This window comes from Pteropus vampyrus, unplaced genomic scaffold, assembly GCF_000151845.1.
Source record: "Pteropus vampyrus isolate Shadow unplaced genomic scaffold, Pvam_2.0 Scaffold156, whole genome shotgun sequence".
Classification (NCBI taxonomy): domain Eukaryota; kingdom Metazoa; phylum Chordata; class Mammalia; order Chiroptera; family Pteropodidae; genus Pteropus; species Pteropus vampyrus.
The window spans coordinates 108,722-127,877 of record NW_011888937.1 but is presented as its reverse complement, the minus strand read 5'-3'; the positions used below and the strand labels follow the sequence as shown (position 1 = coordinate 127,877).

The 19,156-nt window shown below is 34.0% G+C and overlaps 1 protein-coding gene across 3 annotated transcripts in view; it reads right to left on the bottom strand.

Annotated features, from left to right (window-relative positions):
• The window catches only part of LOC105298498 (charged multivesicular body protein 3), a 108,621-nt gene that overhangs the window by 76,082 nt on the left and 13,383 nt on the right, over positions 1-19,156 (bottom strand). The window contains exons 1-3 of one of the 3 annotated variants that reach the window (XM_023536391.1): positions 10,441-10,558; positions 6,865-7,016; positions 3,283-5,289 (exon numbers count right to left, since the gene is read on the bottom strand). The exons of 1 other annotated variant lie outside the window; for it this stretch is intronic. In XM_023536391.1, coding sequence (XP_023392159.1) covers positions 3,719-5,245 — 1,527 coding nt within the window. In that variant the 5' untranslated portion in view covers positions 5,246-5,289; positions 6,865-7,016; positions 10,441-10,558 and the 3' untranslated portion in view covers positions 3,283-3,718. Of the gene's footprint in view, positions 1-3,280; positions 5,290-6,864; positions 7,017-10,440; positions 10,559-19,156 lie in introns of those variants that run through there. One more of the 3 variants, XM_011369794.2, reaches the window with a different exon arrangement.

Sequence of the window (19,156 nt, the reverse complement as noted above, 5' to 3'; positions counted from 1 at the left end):
GTTAAGAATATCGCAGTAGATTATGGCATTATTCCTGCTTTCAGGGAGCTTAACATACTTAAAGAAAGATTTAAGACTTACACAGGAAATAATTAGCAGAAAAATTCTTAAGCAGGACAATCGTGTGTTCTACCATTACAAACCATAGAATTCAGTAACCACAAAGCCCATATACTTGGACTCTGTAATTCATTAAATTCAATAGGTTGCTCTAAGAATTCAAATTTTCTTTTTAAAAACAGTTAAAGTTTAGGGTCTGTCACCTTTGAATATTTCCTTCAATTTCCCACCTTCAAGAAAATCTGATAAAAGCATTATTTGCTATGCTTAACAATTAAGAGATGAGTCAAGCTTCCCTAGAGATCTGAACTTTTGGCATTTATTTTCTGTGACTTCACTGTAATATTTTCATTGCATGTCTAATATTCAAAAGGTATTATCTCTACTTTATGCCATGACTGTAGATATTTAGTTGAATAAAACCCAGTTCCTACCTTAAGAGAGTTCACAAGAAAAAGACCACATGCAGTTTTAATACAATGCAGCCAATTATGACAGGCATATATACAAGGTATCCCTGGGATATAAGAAGGGCATACAGACACCAGGAAAGGGCAAGGTATCTGTGATATAGAAGGGCACATATCAGTTTGCTCCATTGTTTGCGATGCTAAATTTGATCACGTAAGTAAGGGTAACAGCCACTGAGATTTCACTGTAAAAGTTCTCTTCGTCTCTTTATTAGCCCTTTGGGGAATGAGAAGATGGATAGGAAAGTATTAAATTTTCTGGAAAAAGTGGGATCTAGCTAGACAAAGCAGAGAAGAAAAGATGAGAACACCAAGCAGAGGTGGTAACAAAGCACTGAGAAAAACTGGAGCATGGCCCTGGAGTAACAAAGCAGTAGTGTCTCAGTAAATCTAAGATGTGGGAAACATTAACATGTACAATGTTATTTATTTAATTTTTCAAAAGGAAAATTGGAGCACAGGGAGCAGTGTTTCAATTTTTATTTAAAAATTTTAAAAAGCTCCCAAATATTAATAAAAAGATTTTGAAAGGTCTTGAAAGCCAGTGTTAAGGAGATTGGCTTATCTTCTAGGCTAGTAGTCCCCAAAGAGTGGTGTGCCCAGGGATGCTAGAGAAATTTTATTCTTTTAAAATGTTTGTACTTTTGTGTACATTTCATATTGGACAACATTGTATCACCCACTAATCGAAATCAGAACCATAACAGGACTCGGTATTGGGAAAGAGAATGAAAAAGCTGTTTTGACTTACTAGGTACTTAAAAGCTACAGGAGCTGTTCCGCAGATAGCTGTATGTAAAACTGAAGATCTGGGGACAGGCCTTTGCCAGGACATGTAGATTTGAGACATCTGCTGAACATGAGAGAAAACAGCAGTGGGCCAACGGTGGAACTTTGGGAAACATTAACATTTACAATGTTATTTTTTTTTTTTTCAAAAGGAAAATTAGAGCACAGGGAGCAGTGTTTCAATTTTTATTTAAAAATTTTAAAAAGCTCCCAAATATTAATAAAAAGTAACCATTAGTCCTTATTATTTCCATTTATGTTTGAAAATGAGGCTCAGTGCACCAAGAAGAAAAATATTTCTGCTAGTGACCTAGCAACAATTCAGAATGAGAAAATTTTACTGTTTTGGGAGGCGGTCAATAGAAGTCCACCATGAACCTTGGACCTTCTGAAGAAATGCCTTGATTTCAGGGTTGGGCCAGGGAAATTATAGTGAGTCTGGAACACCTTCTGTCAAAAAGCAAGTAAGTGCTTCAAGATCGAAAGGGACATACCAATAGGACATAAGAGCTGCTTCGAGGGGCTGCCACTTGCCAAACTTGGGATGATTTGAACATCAAAAAGAATGAATTTTAACATATTGAATATAAAAAGAATCTGAGAGAAAGAAAAGTATAAAAATGGAAAGCTTCTTCACACACACAAAAAAATGCCAGCTAATAAATGTAGAATGAAGGATGGAATTAGAAAACCCCCATGTTATAACTCCTATTTAATAATTGATTCAGGTTAATAACCATCAAAGGATATTAAAATCATTGGGTTCATATTGCCTCACAGGTTCTTTCTTAATTATAAAGTGAGATAAATTGACCTCATGTGCCTCCTGATGTCAAGCAAATGAGAAGTACATACAATCTAGGCAAAATCTTTCATTTCTATTTAATCATGAAGAAACGTTCAGACAAATGCAGAACATGGAACATTCTATAAGCCAACTTGTTGGTACTCTTCAAAAATGTTAGTATCAGTTAAGACTTAAAAAAATAAAATTAAAAAATAAATTTTAAAAAAGGCAGAGGAATTGCTCTAAAGAATGAAATAAGACTAAATTCAATGCATAAACCTTGAGTGCATAATAAAAACAAACTATATAAAGATACAAAGAATATTTTGGGAGCAATTAGAGAATAGTAATTATATATTAGATATTATTGAATCAATGTTAAATTTCTTGGGTATGATAGTGATATGATTACATTAAAAAATACTCTTGTTCTTAGGAGATATGTGGTGATATATTTAGTGGTAAAGCATCATGAAGACTGAAATTTATTTTCAAAGGGATCAGGAAAAACAGAAAAAGAACAAAAAGGAAAGGAAAAAGATAAATATACACAGAGGACAGAAAGCAAATTAACAAAATGTAAAATACTTTGTTATTTAGAGAGAAATGGATGTTCATTGTACTGTTTCCACTGTCTCTGCAGTTTTCAAATTTTTCAAATAGAAAGTCAGGAAAAACGCAAAGTAATCTATGTGTGGCTAATTGCTATAGTTGATTTTACTTAGATTAATATGCTAAATACTCATAAATGAGTCAATACTTTTTAAAAAGCCCAATTCTATCAAAGCTAACCAAGCTTAAAAGGTAAACTAACATCACCTCTGGCCACTGTTATGGTTAACCACAGTTCAGTAACTACAAAGCCCACAAACTTGGAATCTGTAGTTCACTAAATTCAATAGGTTGCTTTATGAATTCAAACTTTCTTTTTAAAAACAGATTTTAGAGTCTTTCGACCTTTAATATTTCCTTCAATTCTGCACTCCCAGGAAAATCTGATAAAAGCATTATTTTCTCTGCTCAACAAGGGATAAATCAAACAACATAATTTTTGTCTTTTTTTCCCATGAGTCAAGAATCATGTTTGACTTATCTGTGAAACTAACAAACCAACAAAACGCCTATAGAATTCAGACACCTTATCAAAAACAATTCAACAATGGAAAAGCTGAACTCTTCTGGTTTTAAAATAATTTATTTCATTGGTCTGTTTTAATTTCATATCTCAGAGCATACATTATTTAACCAAGAGATGCTGGACAGATTGTAAAAAAGGAGGAAACATTTAGGATAAGAAACTGCCTCAATTCCATTAGAATTTGATCCTACTTTGTAAAGTCTTGCTAGGATAAATTTCTATCATACTTCTTTTGTGCTTACAAAAAAACATTAACTTCTCAATCGCAAATGTTGTAAATAAAATTTTTTACAATTAAGTATGCATTCAATTGACATACAGGCAACCAAATAATTGTCATCAACATTAGCATAATGTGTATTTCCTGTCATTGCACTAACATTAAACTAAACTCCAAACCACAAAAATTGTGACTAACATTAAAAAGGCAAGCTGTAAGATACTCAAAGCTTATAAAGCACAAATTGCACGTGGTTAAGATGGGACATCATTTGACAAGGGCTGACGTTGTGCATATGGCTGCTTTTTTTTATAAGAAGGCCACCGGCAAACAGGGCAACAGTGTCGACCCCCAGCCAACCACATCGCAATGCAATTCTGATGGAACACATGACCACAAGGCAGCCCCATTAGCAAACATCCATTTTCAAAATTCTCTAGACAAACAACACATTCAGTACAGTGCAGCATATCAGCAGGCCAGGTTAACCAATCAGGTTCCATATCTTCATTAGTGTTATATGATCCATATGACCTCCCCTTCTTTTCATACAGGCTGGTCTGACAATATTTATTGGCACATGAACAAGCCTCAGCACCACAGTGACTTGCTTTTCCTGGTGAATTGTGAATCTGTTTATCTTCAAATACTTCCTTTTCACTGTTAAAAGTGTCCGTGTTCTCAATATCTGTGTCATTTTCAATATCGTGAGAATCCTCTGACATTTCCTCTTCAGAATGGACTCCAAGACACCTAAACTGCCACACTGGCAAGTTTTTAATGTAATCAGTTGGTATCAAAGGGTGAAGCCAAAGGTCAGGGAAAGCTAACCGCTCCAAGAAGAAGTCAGGGTCTTCATCCCAATCGGATTCTACAGGGAAGTTCTGAAAAGAAGCAATTGGGTGGAAGAGGCAGCTGGTGGACCAGTCCCACAGACTTGATAACCACTCAAGGTTATTGGCATTGACTTCGTCATTGTTGTTGCGCCGTCTCTTCTTCTCAAAGTAATCGATTAGTAGACCATGTCCAAGGTATGTACTGAGAAACAGCGCTGGGTGTGAAGAATAAAACATCCAGTCCGCCCTTACCCATGAAGCCAGTGTGGTTGTATTGGAATATCTCAACAATTTTAAGCTATATTCATAAAAGCTATCTAAATAAGGGAGCTGTAAAAAGCCCAACACCGGCAGCCAGGAAATAATTAATAGAGAATTATATGTCCCTAAAGTGCTTATGAGAACCACAAATCGCTTTATGGTAGCTCCTTGTGTGATAAATAAGTCCATCCAAGCCATAAGATTAACTAGAACCAAGCTCAAAACAAACAAATCATTTACTTCAGGTTGTAATGAGCGCAAAAATGAATCCATGGCCTGAAGGGATATAAATTCACCTGTGTGATTTCCATATCTGTAAATTCCTTCAGGAGTTCTAAGTATGTATGATGGCATGTTATATACACCAATATCCGTCATATAACTCTTATTGTCCCAATTTTCCACATTAACAAAAATAAACTCAACTCTTCCAGTAAACTTTATACTTAGTGCAGAGAAGAAAGCTGGAGGTTGGTCAAGGTTTGCAAATAGGTATATTTTTACCCAATATTGATCACTTTTATTCCATTCTTCTTTTAAATGGTCAGCATTATAAATGGTTTTGATCCGAGAAGCTGCATGAGCAGTTATCCACTTAAAAATGTGCTCTACTTCAACCTTGCGTCCACTGTATTCTTTAAGCATGACTTTCCCTTTAGAAGTACTTGTTTGTGGAACAGACATAATGAGTGTGGATCGTACCCAGCCTCTTCTCTTGCAGTATCTATAAGAAAGTAAACTGTAAGTAAATAACTAGGCTGCTAGATAAGCTACCTGCTTATCCTCATTGTTATGCAAACAATCTCTTGCCCTGATAAATTTCTTTAGCACTTGAAAGATACCCTCTCCCCAAAACCAAATAACCTGCAACAAATCAAAGCTAGTACCAATAATCTGGCCGATGCACAAAAGGAAAAGCAAGCTCTCTTTTTGTAGGTTTTTTTGTTTTGTTTTATATCTCTATGTTCTTTTTTAAAGAAAAGTATACCCTGAAAAGTCAAGGGAAACAGCAAATATTTCAGTGCCTATTATGAACTTACTGCATTAGTGTTGATAAGGTCCAAAAGATAATACAAAAATAATTCCTGCTCATAAAGAATTTAAGGCCTTATTGAGGAAGCAAAACGAGTAAAACTATATATTTTATTACTAAATGTTAAAAAAAAGTTCAAAAAGAAATATTATTGGAAATTTGAACTGGTGAAGATTTCATGAAAGATTTGGGAACTAAACTGAGTCTTGAAGGATGGTTAGATTCAGATGAGCAAAGACTAAGGAAATATCCTACACGCTAAGCCCCTGACTTCAGTGTAAGCTCTTTGACCGCAGGAGCCAGGCTGTGGCCATTTATTAACCCAAGGACCCAGCACAAGGCCTGAAGCACATAGACAATGTTACAAAGTAATGTGCACAAAAGCTCATCTAGCAAGTCCCATGTTGTTTTATAATCTCTCATCTCTTTAATAAAGGCTGTGAAGAGGATTATTTAACACAGAAGAAACAAATTTTCATATTAAGAAGAGATTCAGTCCAAGAATGACTCCATTTTACAACAAAGTACAGAAGAATTTATCTAAAATTAAATCATTTGTTTAGATTTATCCTGTGGGGTCATGACTCCAATCATTTGGAAACAGACTGGTTCTTACTATAATATTTGTGACATCCCTACCCCCCTAGAAAACTAGAGGACAAATGAAATACTGAAAAATGAAAATGGCTGTTGTATTACAGTGGAGATTGTAAATGAAATATATATATTTTTTTAAAAAATAGTATTTTTTCCCAAAATCCTACCATGTGGAATTTTATGCTATGTAAATTTGTCTCAATAAAGTTGGGGGAAATAAATCTATCATGTGGATACATTTTGTTCCTTAGGGCACAAACAATTATCTATGGATACATTTTACTACAGATTTAGAAATGGATGGTAATAAATGAATGAATGAATGAAGGAATGAATAAATAAATAAAGTGAAGACAACATGTTATGTCATAAAGACAAGGTAATGACTCTGGGAAACTATCTGGGTGACTCAGAATCACAGACCATGACTCAAGCTTCTTGTTGAGTTGATTCACTTCCTTAACAAGATAGATTCTATTAATGCCAATATTGCTTTAACTACAATGGTTTGAGAATTGTATATCCTACAAAATAAAATATCTTCTACTCCTTAACAATGTATTTGTCTAATGCAAAATAATAATTCATTGACATAAATTCTATTTTTACTTTCCCCCAAAAAGCAACAAGTTAAACGCATATCGATAATTGCCTTATTTACATCTTAAATATCTTTAAGTAGCTTTAATTTTTTAATTGCGTATGATACTTATGATGACAACTTCTCTTGGTCATTCTTTTATCTTTGCGACCACTTCAGAGAATATCTGGCTTCTCATTTGTGTTACAAATTGAATGACAGTCTTTCTGATAGAAAACTTATCTCTGTAAAACAGGCAGTCTTAGTGCATGCATTTCTTCATATAAGAAACAAATGTATATGTGCTTTCTTTTCAGTTCAGAGCTAAGTGATAGTTTTAAGGTTTATCATTCCAAATAGAATCTAAGAGTACTGAGGAAAAAATAATTCTGTATGTTATCATATACCTTTCCAATTAAATCATGTTTTCCAGACTTGAAAAAAATTCTAATACTTAAAAAATACCGGGCTACTTATATTTATTTAGACATTGGTATAAAGAAACTCAATATACAAATAAAGTATATCATATTAATTTAAAAACCTTACTGCTAACAGAAATAAAGACTAACGTACATATCATTTTTAAAGACTATTACATTACCTTATACTTATATAAAAACATTTACTGTGAATTAAAAAATACCTTTTTAAAGGTTTGAATAAGTTCAATAATAATACCAGGAAATAATTCTCTACTTTTTAAAGTAAATCTTTTGAGATCTCTTAGAGAATTTGAAGACTAAAAATAATAGAAAACATGGCTTGTGAATTTTGGTACTGCAGTTTCTGGTATGGTATGCTATATTTAAAAAGAAACTTGGGTATTCTGTTTATATAATGCTGTTTCTTCAGAAGAGGTCATTGGCTTCCTTGGCATTCCTGGCCCATTCTCCACTCACTCCTTCCTTTCCCTTTCCTGCTTACTGCATGGGGTATGCATCCCTGATACTCTCACCATAAGACCTCCTGGCCTATTTACCACTTGGCTCCTCCAATTCCAATATCCACTATCTGCTCTTTACTACCCCCAACCTCTCCAATCCCATGAAGATACACACCCACTTCACTTTCTACTTTCTCCAAAAAAAGAGAACGGAGGATAGACCTAAAAGGTATAGAACTAGATTGCTTGGTTGAGGAATGAGAGGAATTAGGGCCAGGCAAGCTAGATAAGCAGGGACAGAAATTAAAATTGCTGCCATGGGCAGAGTCAGATGCTGTCCAGAGGTAATGGTCCTGAATGTTCTTATGGGGCAAAACAGGTCAAGAAAGTACTGCTGTACAATGGGGCTGGCACGCTAGAGGAGGCTGTCCTGGAGGCTACCCAGGGAAGGAACTACAGTAAAGAAAGTAGCATAGACAGTGTAGTGGAGAGTTTTGGTGTTTTCAAAAATCTGACAGCAAAATGATGACTCAATTATTCAACACATAATTAAAACACTTGCTGAATAAATTATTTCCTGGCCAGTTACATTTTGCATTGACATTCTGGACATGCTTTTCTATATTTCCCTATTTTGTTCTTTTATATCTCCATGATCCTCAAAAGAAAAAAAAAGTGACTCTGACTAAGCACAGCTTCTATGGCAAGAACAGTTCTTACTCTAGTTGGAAGACTTTCCAAATAAAAGGAAACATGAACATGACAATATTGAAACTGATACAAGTAACTGTGCATCAAAATCTCCATTTTTGTGATGAAACTGAAGAAGGTAAAGTAAAAGTGCTTTTCCAAAAAAAAAGCTATAAAAATTTGCACTAAAATCCACTGGCCTCAATATGACACTTCTGATATATTTTGCTTTACATGATTACACCAAAAAAAGAAATCAAATATTACTATTTCTTTCAGTTTTTCATGCTTAATAGATTATCTTCATTTTATGTCATACTTACTTTATTTTTGAAGTCTTTATTAATGCTATCTAACAACTTACATTAGATTGTAATATATGTTTAATCTTTACATTTTTGTAAATTTGTATTTACTTGATATTTTCTAATGTGTTTATAAGTAACAATGTTTGAAATGTATTGTTTAGTTCATTGATTTTTTAAAAAATCAATTCTGAATATTTTTAATAAGATACTAACTGTTGGCATTATCTGAAAAAAAAAATCAAAATATCAGCACTATCATTGTTCTGGTATTACAATCATCAGTGTGGAAAAAGAAGATCTTTCACTTATACACTAAGAATGATGGAATCAGACCAAATTCAATTGGTTTTGGTGAACAAAGGACAGAAATAAGAATGATTTCCTTTCCATAAGATCATTAGCACTTAGGCTATCTTGGATATTTCAACAAAAGGCATTGGAAAATGGAACATGATCAAGGTTCTGTGAAGATGAGAATGAAGCTTTGTGGGTAGACAAGAAGACTAAATGTGAATTAGGAAACACAAGAACTTTCTGTCTTATCTCTAACCGTTAGGGAATCCTGCTACAATAGCTCTCACCCTATATGATGCATCAGCAAACCAAGGACAGTAAGGAGAGCTGAAGCAAACATAGGCCCAAAGGAGAAGGGCAAGGAAATCTGAGGTGTAGCGGTGGTGTAGGAGGGTTTTCTACAGCTTATGGGTTTCTCATTGTGGCCACATATAAGGGACATAGGTAAGTCAGGCATATCTACCTATATTAGAAATTACCTGGTAGGGTGAAGTGGGTAAAGAGGATCAAATATGGTAGCTGAAGAAAACTGGATTTTGGGTGGTAATCACACAATAGAATATATAGATGTCAAATTATAATGTACACCTGAAAATTATATAATTGTATTAACCAATGCTACCCCAATAAATTTAATTTAAAAAATTAAAAAAAAAATAATAAAAATAATAAAACAGCAAGAGAAAAAGAACAACAAAAAAAGAAATTACCTAATATTGTGGGGGTTTCTAGAGAAATATCATATGCTCCCTCCTCAGAACTAAATAAAACACGCTGTTCATGCTAATCTTTTATTAAGTATTTATTGAATGGATAATTAAATGAATGAATGAATTTAGGTTATAATTTGGTGGCACTAGAAATTGAAATAAAATGCATTTTTAAGAATAATGGAATAATAAAACAAGAAATAATTCGACAAATTAAATACTGAAGATGATGACAAAAAGAAAAACAAAAATGTCTGCAAGGATTCTTGTCTGAGAAAATGGAAAAAAAGCAGATAGTAAAAAGAAAAGGAAAGGTAGAAAGGGCACATGGTTTATTAAGGAAAAAGAGGATGAATCAATTTGGACACTAGGTTTAGGGAACAGGACATACCTACGATAATTGTAGGGCTGATGAAAATGAGTATCAAAATGCAAACTAAAGGGTCAGAATTATGGAAGATTTAGGTCAGCATAAAGCTGTTACCTAAAGCCATAAATATGTTGAAGTCTCTTTGGGAAAGAAAACTGAAACATAAAGAACTGAAGACATACTCTTAAGAGTAACCTCCACTAGAAAGAACAGAGAAGAATCAGAGAAAAAAAGAGATTGCAGAAAGTAAATAACCACCAGTTTATCAAAAGCTAATCAAGCACCTGTGTAATCAACAGTGTGCTAAACATTATAATTAGTTTTCAGTTTAAAGAGGTTTCTACTATCATTATTTTTATTCTAAAAATTCTGGTCAGAACTCAAATTCTAATAATTGCCTAATCAACTTACCTGGGGTCACTGGAACAGTTAAAAGTGCCTGTACGTATTCCAAATCTTGACACTTTTTTCACCATTTTCTCCCAGTGGATTTTACCCACCAAGGGACTTCTGTCGTTTGCTATGACCTATTCTCCCAAAAGAAAAACAGAAACTTCAATTACTTAAAATGGAGTCAAACCAATCATTTATAATATAACTTCACTTTTTTGAAAAAGATATTGTTCCCAGTTCTTGTTCACTATATTATCATATTATCATTGCAATACTTATAGAAGGAGCAACTGTCCAACTGGAAAAGACCCGAAAGACTGAACTACATACAGTACATTAAACTCCCACACTACTATACTCAGCTGGCAGTTACACAGAAAGTGAGTGTCAAAGCCATATTAAAAAGCTAGCCACAGGTGAATACACGGTGTAAATATATATATGCCTTACTGTTAAAGTGTACAGCTGAAACTTATTGGATTTCGTTAACCAATGTCACCATAAAAAAATTAATCAAAAAAAAAAAAAGCTAGCTACATCCTTTCTCTACCATGTAACCTATTTTTTAGAATTAAGTTACACAGGATTAAGAAAACGGCCTTGCAGTCATTTCTCTGCTCTGAAAATTTAAAACAATAATCCAAATAAAGCTTACTAAAAATGATCAGATGTGCGTTCAAAGAGTTCAAATTTCACTTTTTTAAAAGTATAATTATAGAGTCAAGAGTCAGACACATTTTCTATTAAACAATGCTTTACTAAATCAATACAACTACTTCTATGGCTCTTTCACAACAATCATGAAAGGTTCTAACATATAAAAAGAATTACCATAATGAATTCTACATTTTTGAAATTCTACTTCAAAATTACAAATAGCTTTCAAATACAATTAGGACTGAGAGAAGAAAATAATTTCTTAAAAAAAAACTGTAAAAAACCTGTAAATTAACCTTCAAAATGAGTCCTAACTTCTTTCTTAGTTGTTCTACTAGTTAACACCTTTTCCCTTTATTCCCTAATCCTCCTGTTTTGAATGAAGGCAGAATTTCAATAGATAAAAGTAAAAAAAAAAAAAAAATGAAATATATTTTAAAAACAAAAATACAAACAAAAATAACTAAGTGGGAACTTAAAGGAAAATCAAAAAATGTCTTCATGAAAACATGTTTGATTTAAGCCCAGGGCATACGGGCCCGGTTTGTTTGTTTGTTTGTTTGTTTGTTTTAATAAATGCTAGATTACTCATACTAATTCAAAATTACAACACAATATCCTGGGGGCCTCTAATCCTTCTGCGAGGAAAAAAAAAAGCCTCTAGGAAGTGAAATCCCAGGGTTGTGTGTAAAATGAATGCCAATAGTCAATAACCTGGAAGAAGCAGGAGATGGTACAGCTACCTTATCTGTGGCCCCTCTGCCAAAGTCTAACAGATTTCAAGGGCAGCAGGAGGAGAGAGAGCACATGGTGGTGACAAGTGGCACTTTATGTGTCCAGTAATCTCTGCCATATACCGTTGATATTATCATCCTCATTACTTAAAAAGACATACGTGCATATGTAACATTTTGTAACATAATTTTGATGCTTAATAAATACACGCACACACACAATTTGGGACACTAAATAAATGGTTTCTATAGTACTTTTTAGTGAAAATAAATGTCCTTATTGAGACACAAGTTATTATTCAAATGCCTAGATGGTTGAGATAACCAGGAAGAGGGCAATTTGAGGACACTATCTTAATAGATGAAAACTCCTTCTGCCAGTAGGTCCACATTGGTTACATTACACAATAGGTCCCTAGCTTCCACATTTTTCAGTGGTCTAAAAGTGCTGCATCAATTTTACTTGAAGAATAAGAGAGATCTAGCAAGGCAGGCATTTTTCTCTCCCCGCCCCCCACCCGCCCCAAACAACTAAACACAGTAGTCAATACAGTAGGTCTTCCATCAAGTAACCAAAGAAATCGTGAATTTACTTTTCAGATCAATCAGGATTAAGAAGTCTCTGTGCAATCCTATCACCATACTTCCTGTTCTGCCTTCTTTTTACAAGAACTCTCTTTCACTCCCATTTCCTAATCAAGATTGCAAATAACCCATACATTTCAGGTATATGTTTTGATGATACTGCATCAAGGGATTAATCAAGAGGTTGCTTTAATTTATATAAGATATGGCCCTAAGTCTAGGGGCATCTTCCAGTGAAGATCCCGTTCACTGCACAGGTATCTTTCAGGCTTATAAGAGCTCCAATGCCAGAAAAAGTAGTTGGAATGAGAGGGGCTTGTTCGCAGACACCCAAGTTACAGCACAGACAACAGAAGCATGTGAAGAGAGGTGGGAACACCCCTGGGGCAAGTACATGACAATGTTTAACTCCAGAGACTTATTTATTTAGCAAGCTGTTCCCACTTTTGAAGAGTTTAATGATCCCTGACTGAGAGAGCCACAAAAACTGAAAAGTCCCCCAGGCATTTCAAGAAAGCATTTTTTTTTTTTGACTCTACAGTTGTGTTTCCACAATTAGAAGCTACTTTGCCCAATGTCCTAAATAATTATTCAATTGAAGGTTCAGCATAAATTAAATTTGGTGGAGGCTGAATTAAACAATCACTAAAAATGTTAATATTTTCACAAAATAACTCATCTGGCTGAGTCACATGGCACAACAAAATACTCTAAGCCTATTATTACTGTGTCACACCAGCAAAAGTTCCCAATTTATAGCTTATACCCAAAAGTATGCCGAGGTTTTGAGAGGCATTCACACTGCTGTTCTTGTAAGAGAAGAGGCAAACTCCTAGGCAGCTCAGGAAGGATTTTATGTTCTCTGTGGGGAATATTTTCAGAGACTAGAAAAAAATTAGATAAAAGCACAGCCTGAGTTCCCAAGTCTGGGACAGACTTGGCAACACAAGTTAGAAATGAAGCAATCTTTCTATCCCTTCCCCAAGGTATCTGTCTCTAACTGGCATCCCAACACTTGCTCACCACTGTACTTCCAACAGCTAGTCTAGTGGTGCTAGCCTAACTCATTTGGGTACTCATTAAATATTTATGTTGAACCAAAGCATTTCAGCTTTTTATGGTTTAGTAACTCTTCTACTTCCGATTGTACATATTTTCTAAAGACCCCAAGTTTTTGATTACTGTTATAATAAAAAGTTCTTCCCCAGCAACTTGTCATCTGGAAGGTTTTGGACAAACATTAGCATAAATAGTACCTTGCTACGCAATTGCACATCAATGTTTTTAACCCGTCAGACATAAACTTTCAATCCAGTATATTTAACGATACTCTTTTTCCAGAAAAAAAACCAGTGCAATTTCCTTAGGTTCCACTTCACTGTCTAATAGACTTCTTTAAGATCTCTCAAAATGCTAGCATCATGGACCACCTGATTTAGCTGGGAAAGACAATTATATACTACGATTTTTACTGGCCTACATATTTTAGTAAACCAAACTGTAAGCTGTTTTATGGCACAGATGACGAGTTATTTGTCTTTGTGCTCTCGGTGCTTAACACAAGGGTCAGAAGACATCCATTAGATCTCAATAAATATTTGTTAGATGGTTGGATGAATGGGTGAAACCAGTGGATTGCTGGTTTAACAACTAGCTCTCCAGAAAAAAAAAAGCTCTGATTTGCTGATTTCCTTAGTGTAAATACTCCCGGATAGCCAACTTCAAGTTAGCAACAGGACATCTCTAAATGTAGAGTTGGAAAGAGGGTTAACAATTGCCCTTCATGAAGCAGTTGCCCTTCATGAGCTGGCTCCAGCACATACATCACTAGATGGAACTGGGTTGTCATGTTACCATGTTGCCAAGTGCCTATATTTCCTGATGTTAATCTTGTGTAGCCCAGTTAAACTTACAAAGAAAAACTGGGCCTCAGGTTACCTACATGTAGTACATGTAGTCCCTTCCACATGTACTACAGGCATTACATTGGTATAAAAAAACACCACACATTTTTGCCTATGTTTTAAAGGTAGGTTTTATTAATGAGAACATTTGGCATATTCCTTTTAATATTGTTAATCCCCATACAACAACATCTAGGCTAACATAACCTCATAGGACAGGAGTGCTATGCTGTATTTTCTACATATCTCAACATGTTGTTTTAACAGGGAGTTTCCACTTTGAAAATCACAGTCAAACTTAAATGTATACATGCAAATTGCATGAAATCATTAAAAGTGAGGACGAGTGATCAACAAAAACAAAACTCAATGGCATTGAATTATTTCTTTGGTATTTCCACGAGCTTCCTTTCTGAGTAAACACAAAAGTTTTTCACCAATACGAAATAAAGGATAAAGTGGCTTGCCATGGATGTTGTCTTTAGAGTACTGTCAAGAAAGGAATGAATAGGTTAGAATCTCCCTGGGCAAAGCTACTGTCTGGGAACAAAGATGAACAAATTTAAAACAACTATTAACTCCTTTCAGCCAAACAGGAAATACATTAACATAATATTTCAGTAAATACAGACCCAAAGTTTTACTTTAATGTGATACTTTCACTGCTATCTCAATTCTAGTGATGTTAAATTCCTTATGATGTGACAAAGCCAGTAGGGAACAAATATCATTGTCCTTCTTTGAATTCTTTGGAAAAAAGTCATAGAGAGATAAAAATGTTAAGGATAAATCCATAAAACCAATAAAGTATGCAATTTTTTCTATTTCAGAAGACTATCCACTGTTCTATTTGCCTAAGAGTCTTCTGAAAGAAAAGTGTCTTCTGTTTGTGATGCTAAGAAGATTGGGTGGCAGCAGAATCAAGGCATCCACAAAACTGGAATATAAATAGCTAATGAAGAATATAACCAAGCAGGAAAACTTAGAATGTTAGAAAGGACCATTAGAAAAAAGAGCTATTAGTTCTTTCTACCTTATATTATAGAGATTGCAGAATAGACATAGAAAAGCTTGACATGAAAATGAGTATCCTAGTACTCTATCAGGATAGAGTACTTTTATCAGGATAATTCATGAGCACTAATACATCTTCAAACAAGAGGAGAAAAATATAAAGATCATTAATATGTATTATGCAGAAAATAAACTCATGAGTTGTAGAGAAGACAGAAATCATAAGGAATATAGATTGAATTAGACATTCATTTTTCCTTTCATAGTGACACATGCAGTGTCACCAAAAAAGATAATCAACCCAGATTGCCAATCAATCCATTTCAGAAAAATAATGAACTGACCAAATAATGGAATACCTATGTCATATACCCATTTATTAAAGTCATGTTTTCCCTAAGTAAATCCAGATATCCTTTCAGTAAAATGACATCTGAAGTCTAAAGTGCTAATTATCAGTTATATGCCACCTAACTACATTTTTTCTCAATAAATACAAAAGGAAACTATAATTCATCTGAGTAAGGAAACGATGTTAGAAACTGGAAGGAAAAAAAGAACTTGGATGTGCTTAAATATTTCTTACACAGGATACTTAAAATAAAGGCAATCTGAAGAGGACTGAATTGGCTGGGATTTATGTACCCTCATGGATTAAAAAAAATGATAGAACAAACTAAAATTAGTCAGCTTCTTTTAAAATAACAATTAGAAAAGAATAATTCAAATTGTTGAAAACTAATTCTTGAAAGCTATTTTTTACAAGATCAGATAAACATGACCTGAGTTGAAAGAATGAAAAGCAACCAAGAGAATATTTCTCTTCTGTTTATAGCAGATACTTTTAATTTAAAAAGAAAAAAAGAAAAAAAAGCCCTCTTTTAGAAGTGAAAACAAAATGTCTGTGTTGATTAGGTTGGCTGGTGAGTTCAGAGTGCCTAGGAAAGGGTTTCAATCTCAGTCTTCTCAATCGTCCTGCTTGAGACTGCTCTTCCAACCCAAGCCAGCCATTTGACAGACGTAAGTCACTAGTCCCAAATAATACAAGCCGGACAGTGGTGATCTTGAAGGTCACTGGAAAAATTAAGTGTGTGTGTTCTGCTGGGCCATTAACACACAGAAAATTATATAAATACATGCCATTTTTCTTAGGAGTCATTTTTCAACTATTAATACCTATGAGGTTTAAAAAATATTTTAAGAGAAAAATAGTTTAGTGATTAGAATTTACAATGCTAACATTCACTATCATTCATTATTTGTTCTCCACTTCAAGCAACACCTTAACAGAAAATTCCTTGCCATTCTGTCTCCTTACCCTAATTTGCCTAGCTTATTTTTCTTCTTTGCACTTTCCACTAACTGATGCTATATTAAATATTTATTTATTTAGTGCCTACCTCTCCCAAATGAAATGTGAGCTGCCTGAGAGAGCAATGACCTAGCCTGGTGTATGTTCCTGGTATATCTCCAGGGTTCGGTATATATTTATCTGCTGAATAAACTGTCTGAATTTTGGCACATAAGGGAGTTAAATCCATGGTTACCTTCAATGGTACATCAAAAAATAGTAGATCATTCATAAGCCAAGAATATATTGCTAATTAGTGAACCAAATGTGTTTATTTTCTATAGGTAGCACTCTATAAATCAGACTTTTGACAGTTTTTCCAAGGTTAGAAGGTGCTTAGCATCTTTAACATTCATCTCTAGAGATCATTCAATGTGTGGACAAACATTTCAACACAGAATACAGGGCAGTGGGACTGGCTATTCAACTCAATCTCAGTAATAAAACTAAAATTGTTGAAACAAGTAAGTCTTTCTTGATCAGATTATCAGAAATAAATATCTGGGAAAAGAAATGGTATAACAATTTACTTATAAATTAAAGCTTTAAAGATGCTACAGTTTATTTTTCAATACCAAATAACTGACACGAAAAGAAACTAGAATTTGATGGATAAGGTATAGACTATATCTCCTAGGTTCTCCCTTTGCGGAATTTAAAAATTACTAAATTTCAAAAATATCTACAGAGTCAACGCGATCCCTATCAAAATATCAATGGCATTTTCACAGAACTAAAACAAATAATCTTAAAATGTATATGGAATCACAAAAGACCCCGAATAGTCAAAGCAATCTTGAGAAAGAAAAAAGTAGGAGGTATCACGCAAGCTTAATATCAAACTATACTACAAGGCTATGGTAATCAAAACAGGATGGTACTGGCATAAAAATAAACACATACATCACTGGAACAGAATAGAGAACACAGAAATAAACCCATGCCTATATGGTCAATTAATCTATGACAAAGGAGGCAAGATATACAATGGAGTAAAGAAAGTCTTTTTAATAAATGGTGTTGGGAAACCTGGACAAATACAAAAAAAAAAAAAAAAAAAAAAAAAAAGAAAAAATAGAAACTAGATACTTCCTTATACCATATATCCAAATAATCTCAAAATGGATTAGAGACTTAAAGGTAAGACCTGAAGCCACAAAACTTCTAGAAGAAAACATAGGCAGTAAACTCTTTGACACTCCTCTTAGTAATATTTTTTGGACATGTCTCCTTGGGCAGAAGAAAAAATAAACAAATGGGATTATCAAACGAAAAGGATTTTTCAGAGAGAAGGAAACTACCAACAAAATGATAAGACAACCTATTGAATGGGAGAAGATATTCGCAAGTGATACATCTGATAAGGGATTAATATCTGAAATAAATAAAGAACTCATACAACTTTAACACTAAGAAAAACCAAATAATCTGATTAAAAATGGGCAGAGGACCTGAATAGACATTTCTCCAAAGAGGACATACAGATGACCAACAGACATATGAAAAGATGCTCAACATCACTAATCAGCAAATCAAAACCACAATATCACCTCATACCTGTAAGAATGGCTATCATCAATAAATCAACAAACAAGTGTTGGACAATATGTGGAGAAAAGGGAAACCATGTACACTGTTGGTGAGACTGTAAATTGGTGCAGCCACTATGGCAAACAGTATGGAGGTTCCTCAAACAATTAAAAATAGAACTACCATATGACCCAGCAATTCTACTTTTGGGTATTTATCGGAAGAAATCCAAAACACTAATTCAAAAAGATACACACACCCCTATGTTTATTGCAGCATTATTTACAAAAGCCAAGATATGGAAGCAACCTAAGTGTTCACTGATGACTGGATTAAAAAGATGTGGTACATATATACAATGGAATATTACTTGGTCTAAAAAAAAATGAATTGTGACAATATGATTGGACCTAGATGGTATTATGTGAAATCTAATAAAATAAATGAACAAACAAAACAGAAACAAACTCATACCTATAGAGAAGAAATCGGTAAGTTGCCAGTTGAAAGGGGAATTGGGGAGATAGGTGGAAAAGGTGAAAGACATTAAGAAGTACAAATTGCCAGTTATAAAAACAATCACAGGGATATAAAGTACAGCATAGAGAATACAGTCAATAATATTGTAACTATGTATGTCATAAGATGGGTAGATTTATTGGGATGATCATTTTATAAGGTACATAAATGTCATCACTATGTTTCACACCTGAAACTAATGTTACACTATATGTCTGTCAACTGTAAGTGGAAAATAAATTAATTTAAAAAATTACTGACTTAGATATCTGAGGATAATAGGTCAAACACACTAGCAAGGTGGCAAGGAAAAGTCATAGATATCCAATCCAATCACCTGAGGAATTTCCAAACCTTAACTCTTTAGCCCAGTTACCCAAGCATTGTCCCATTCTCTTTGGGACAATGCTTGGGTAACTGGGCTAAAGAGTTAAGGTTTG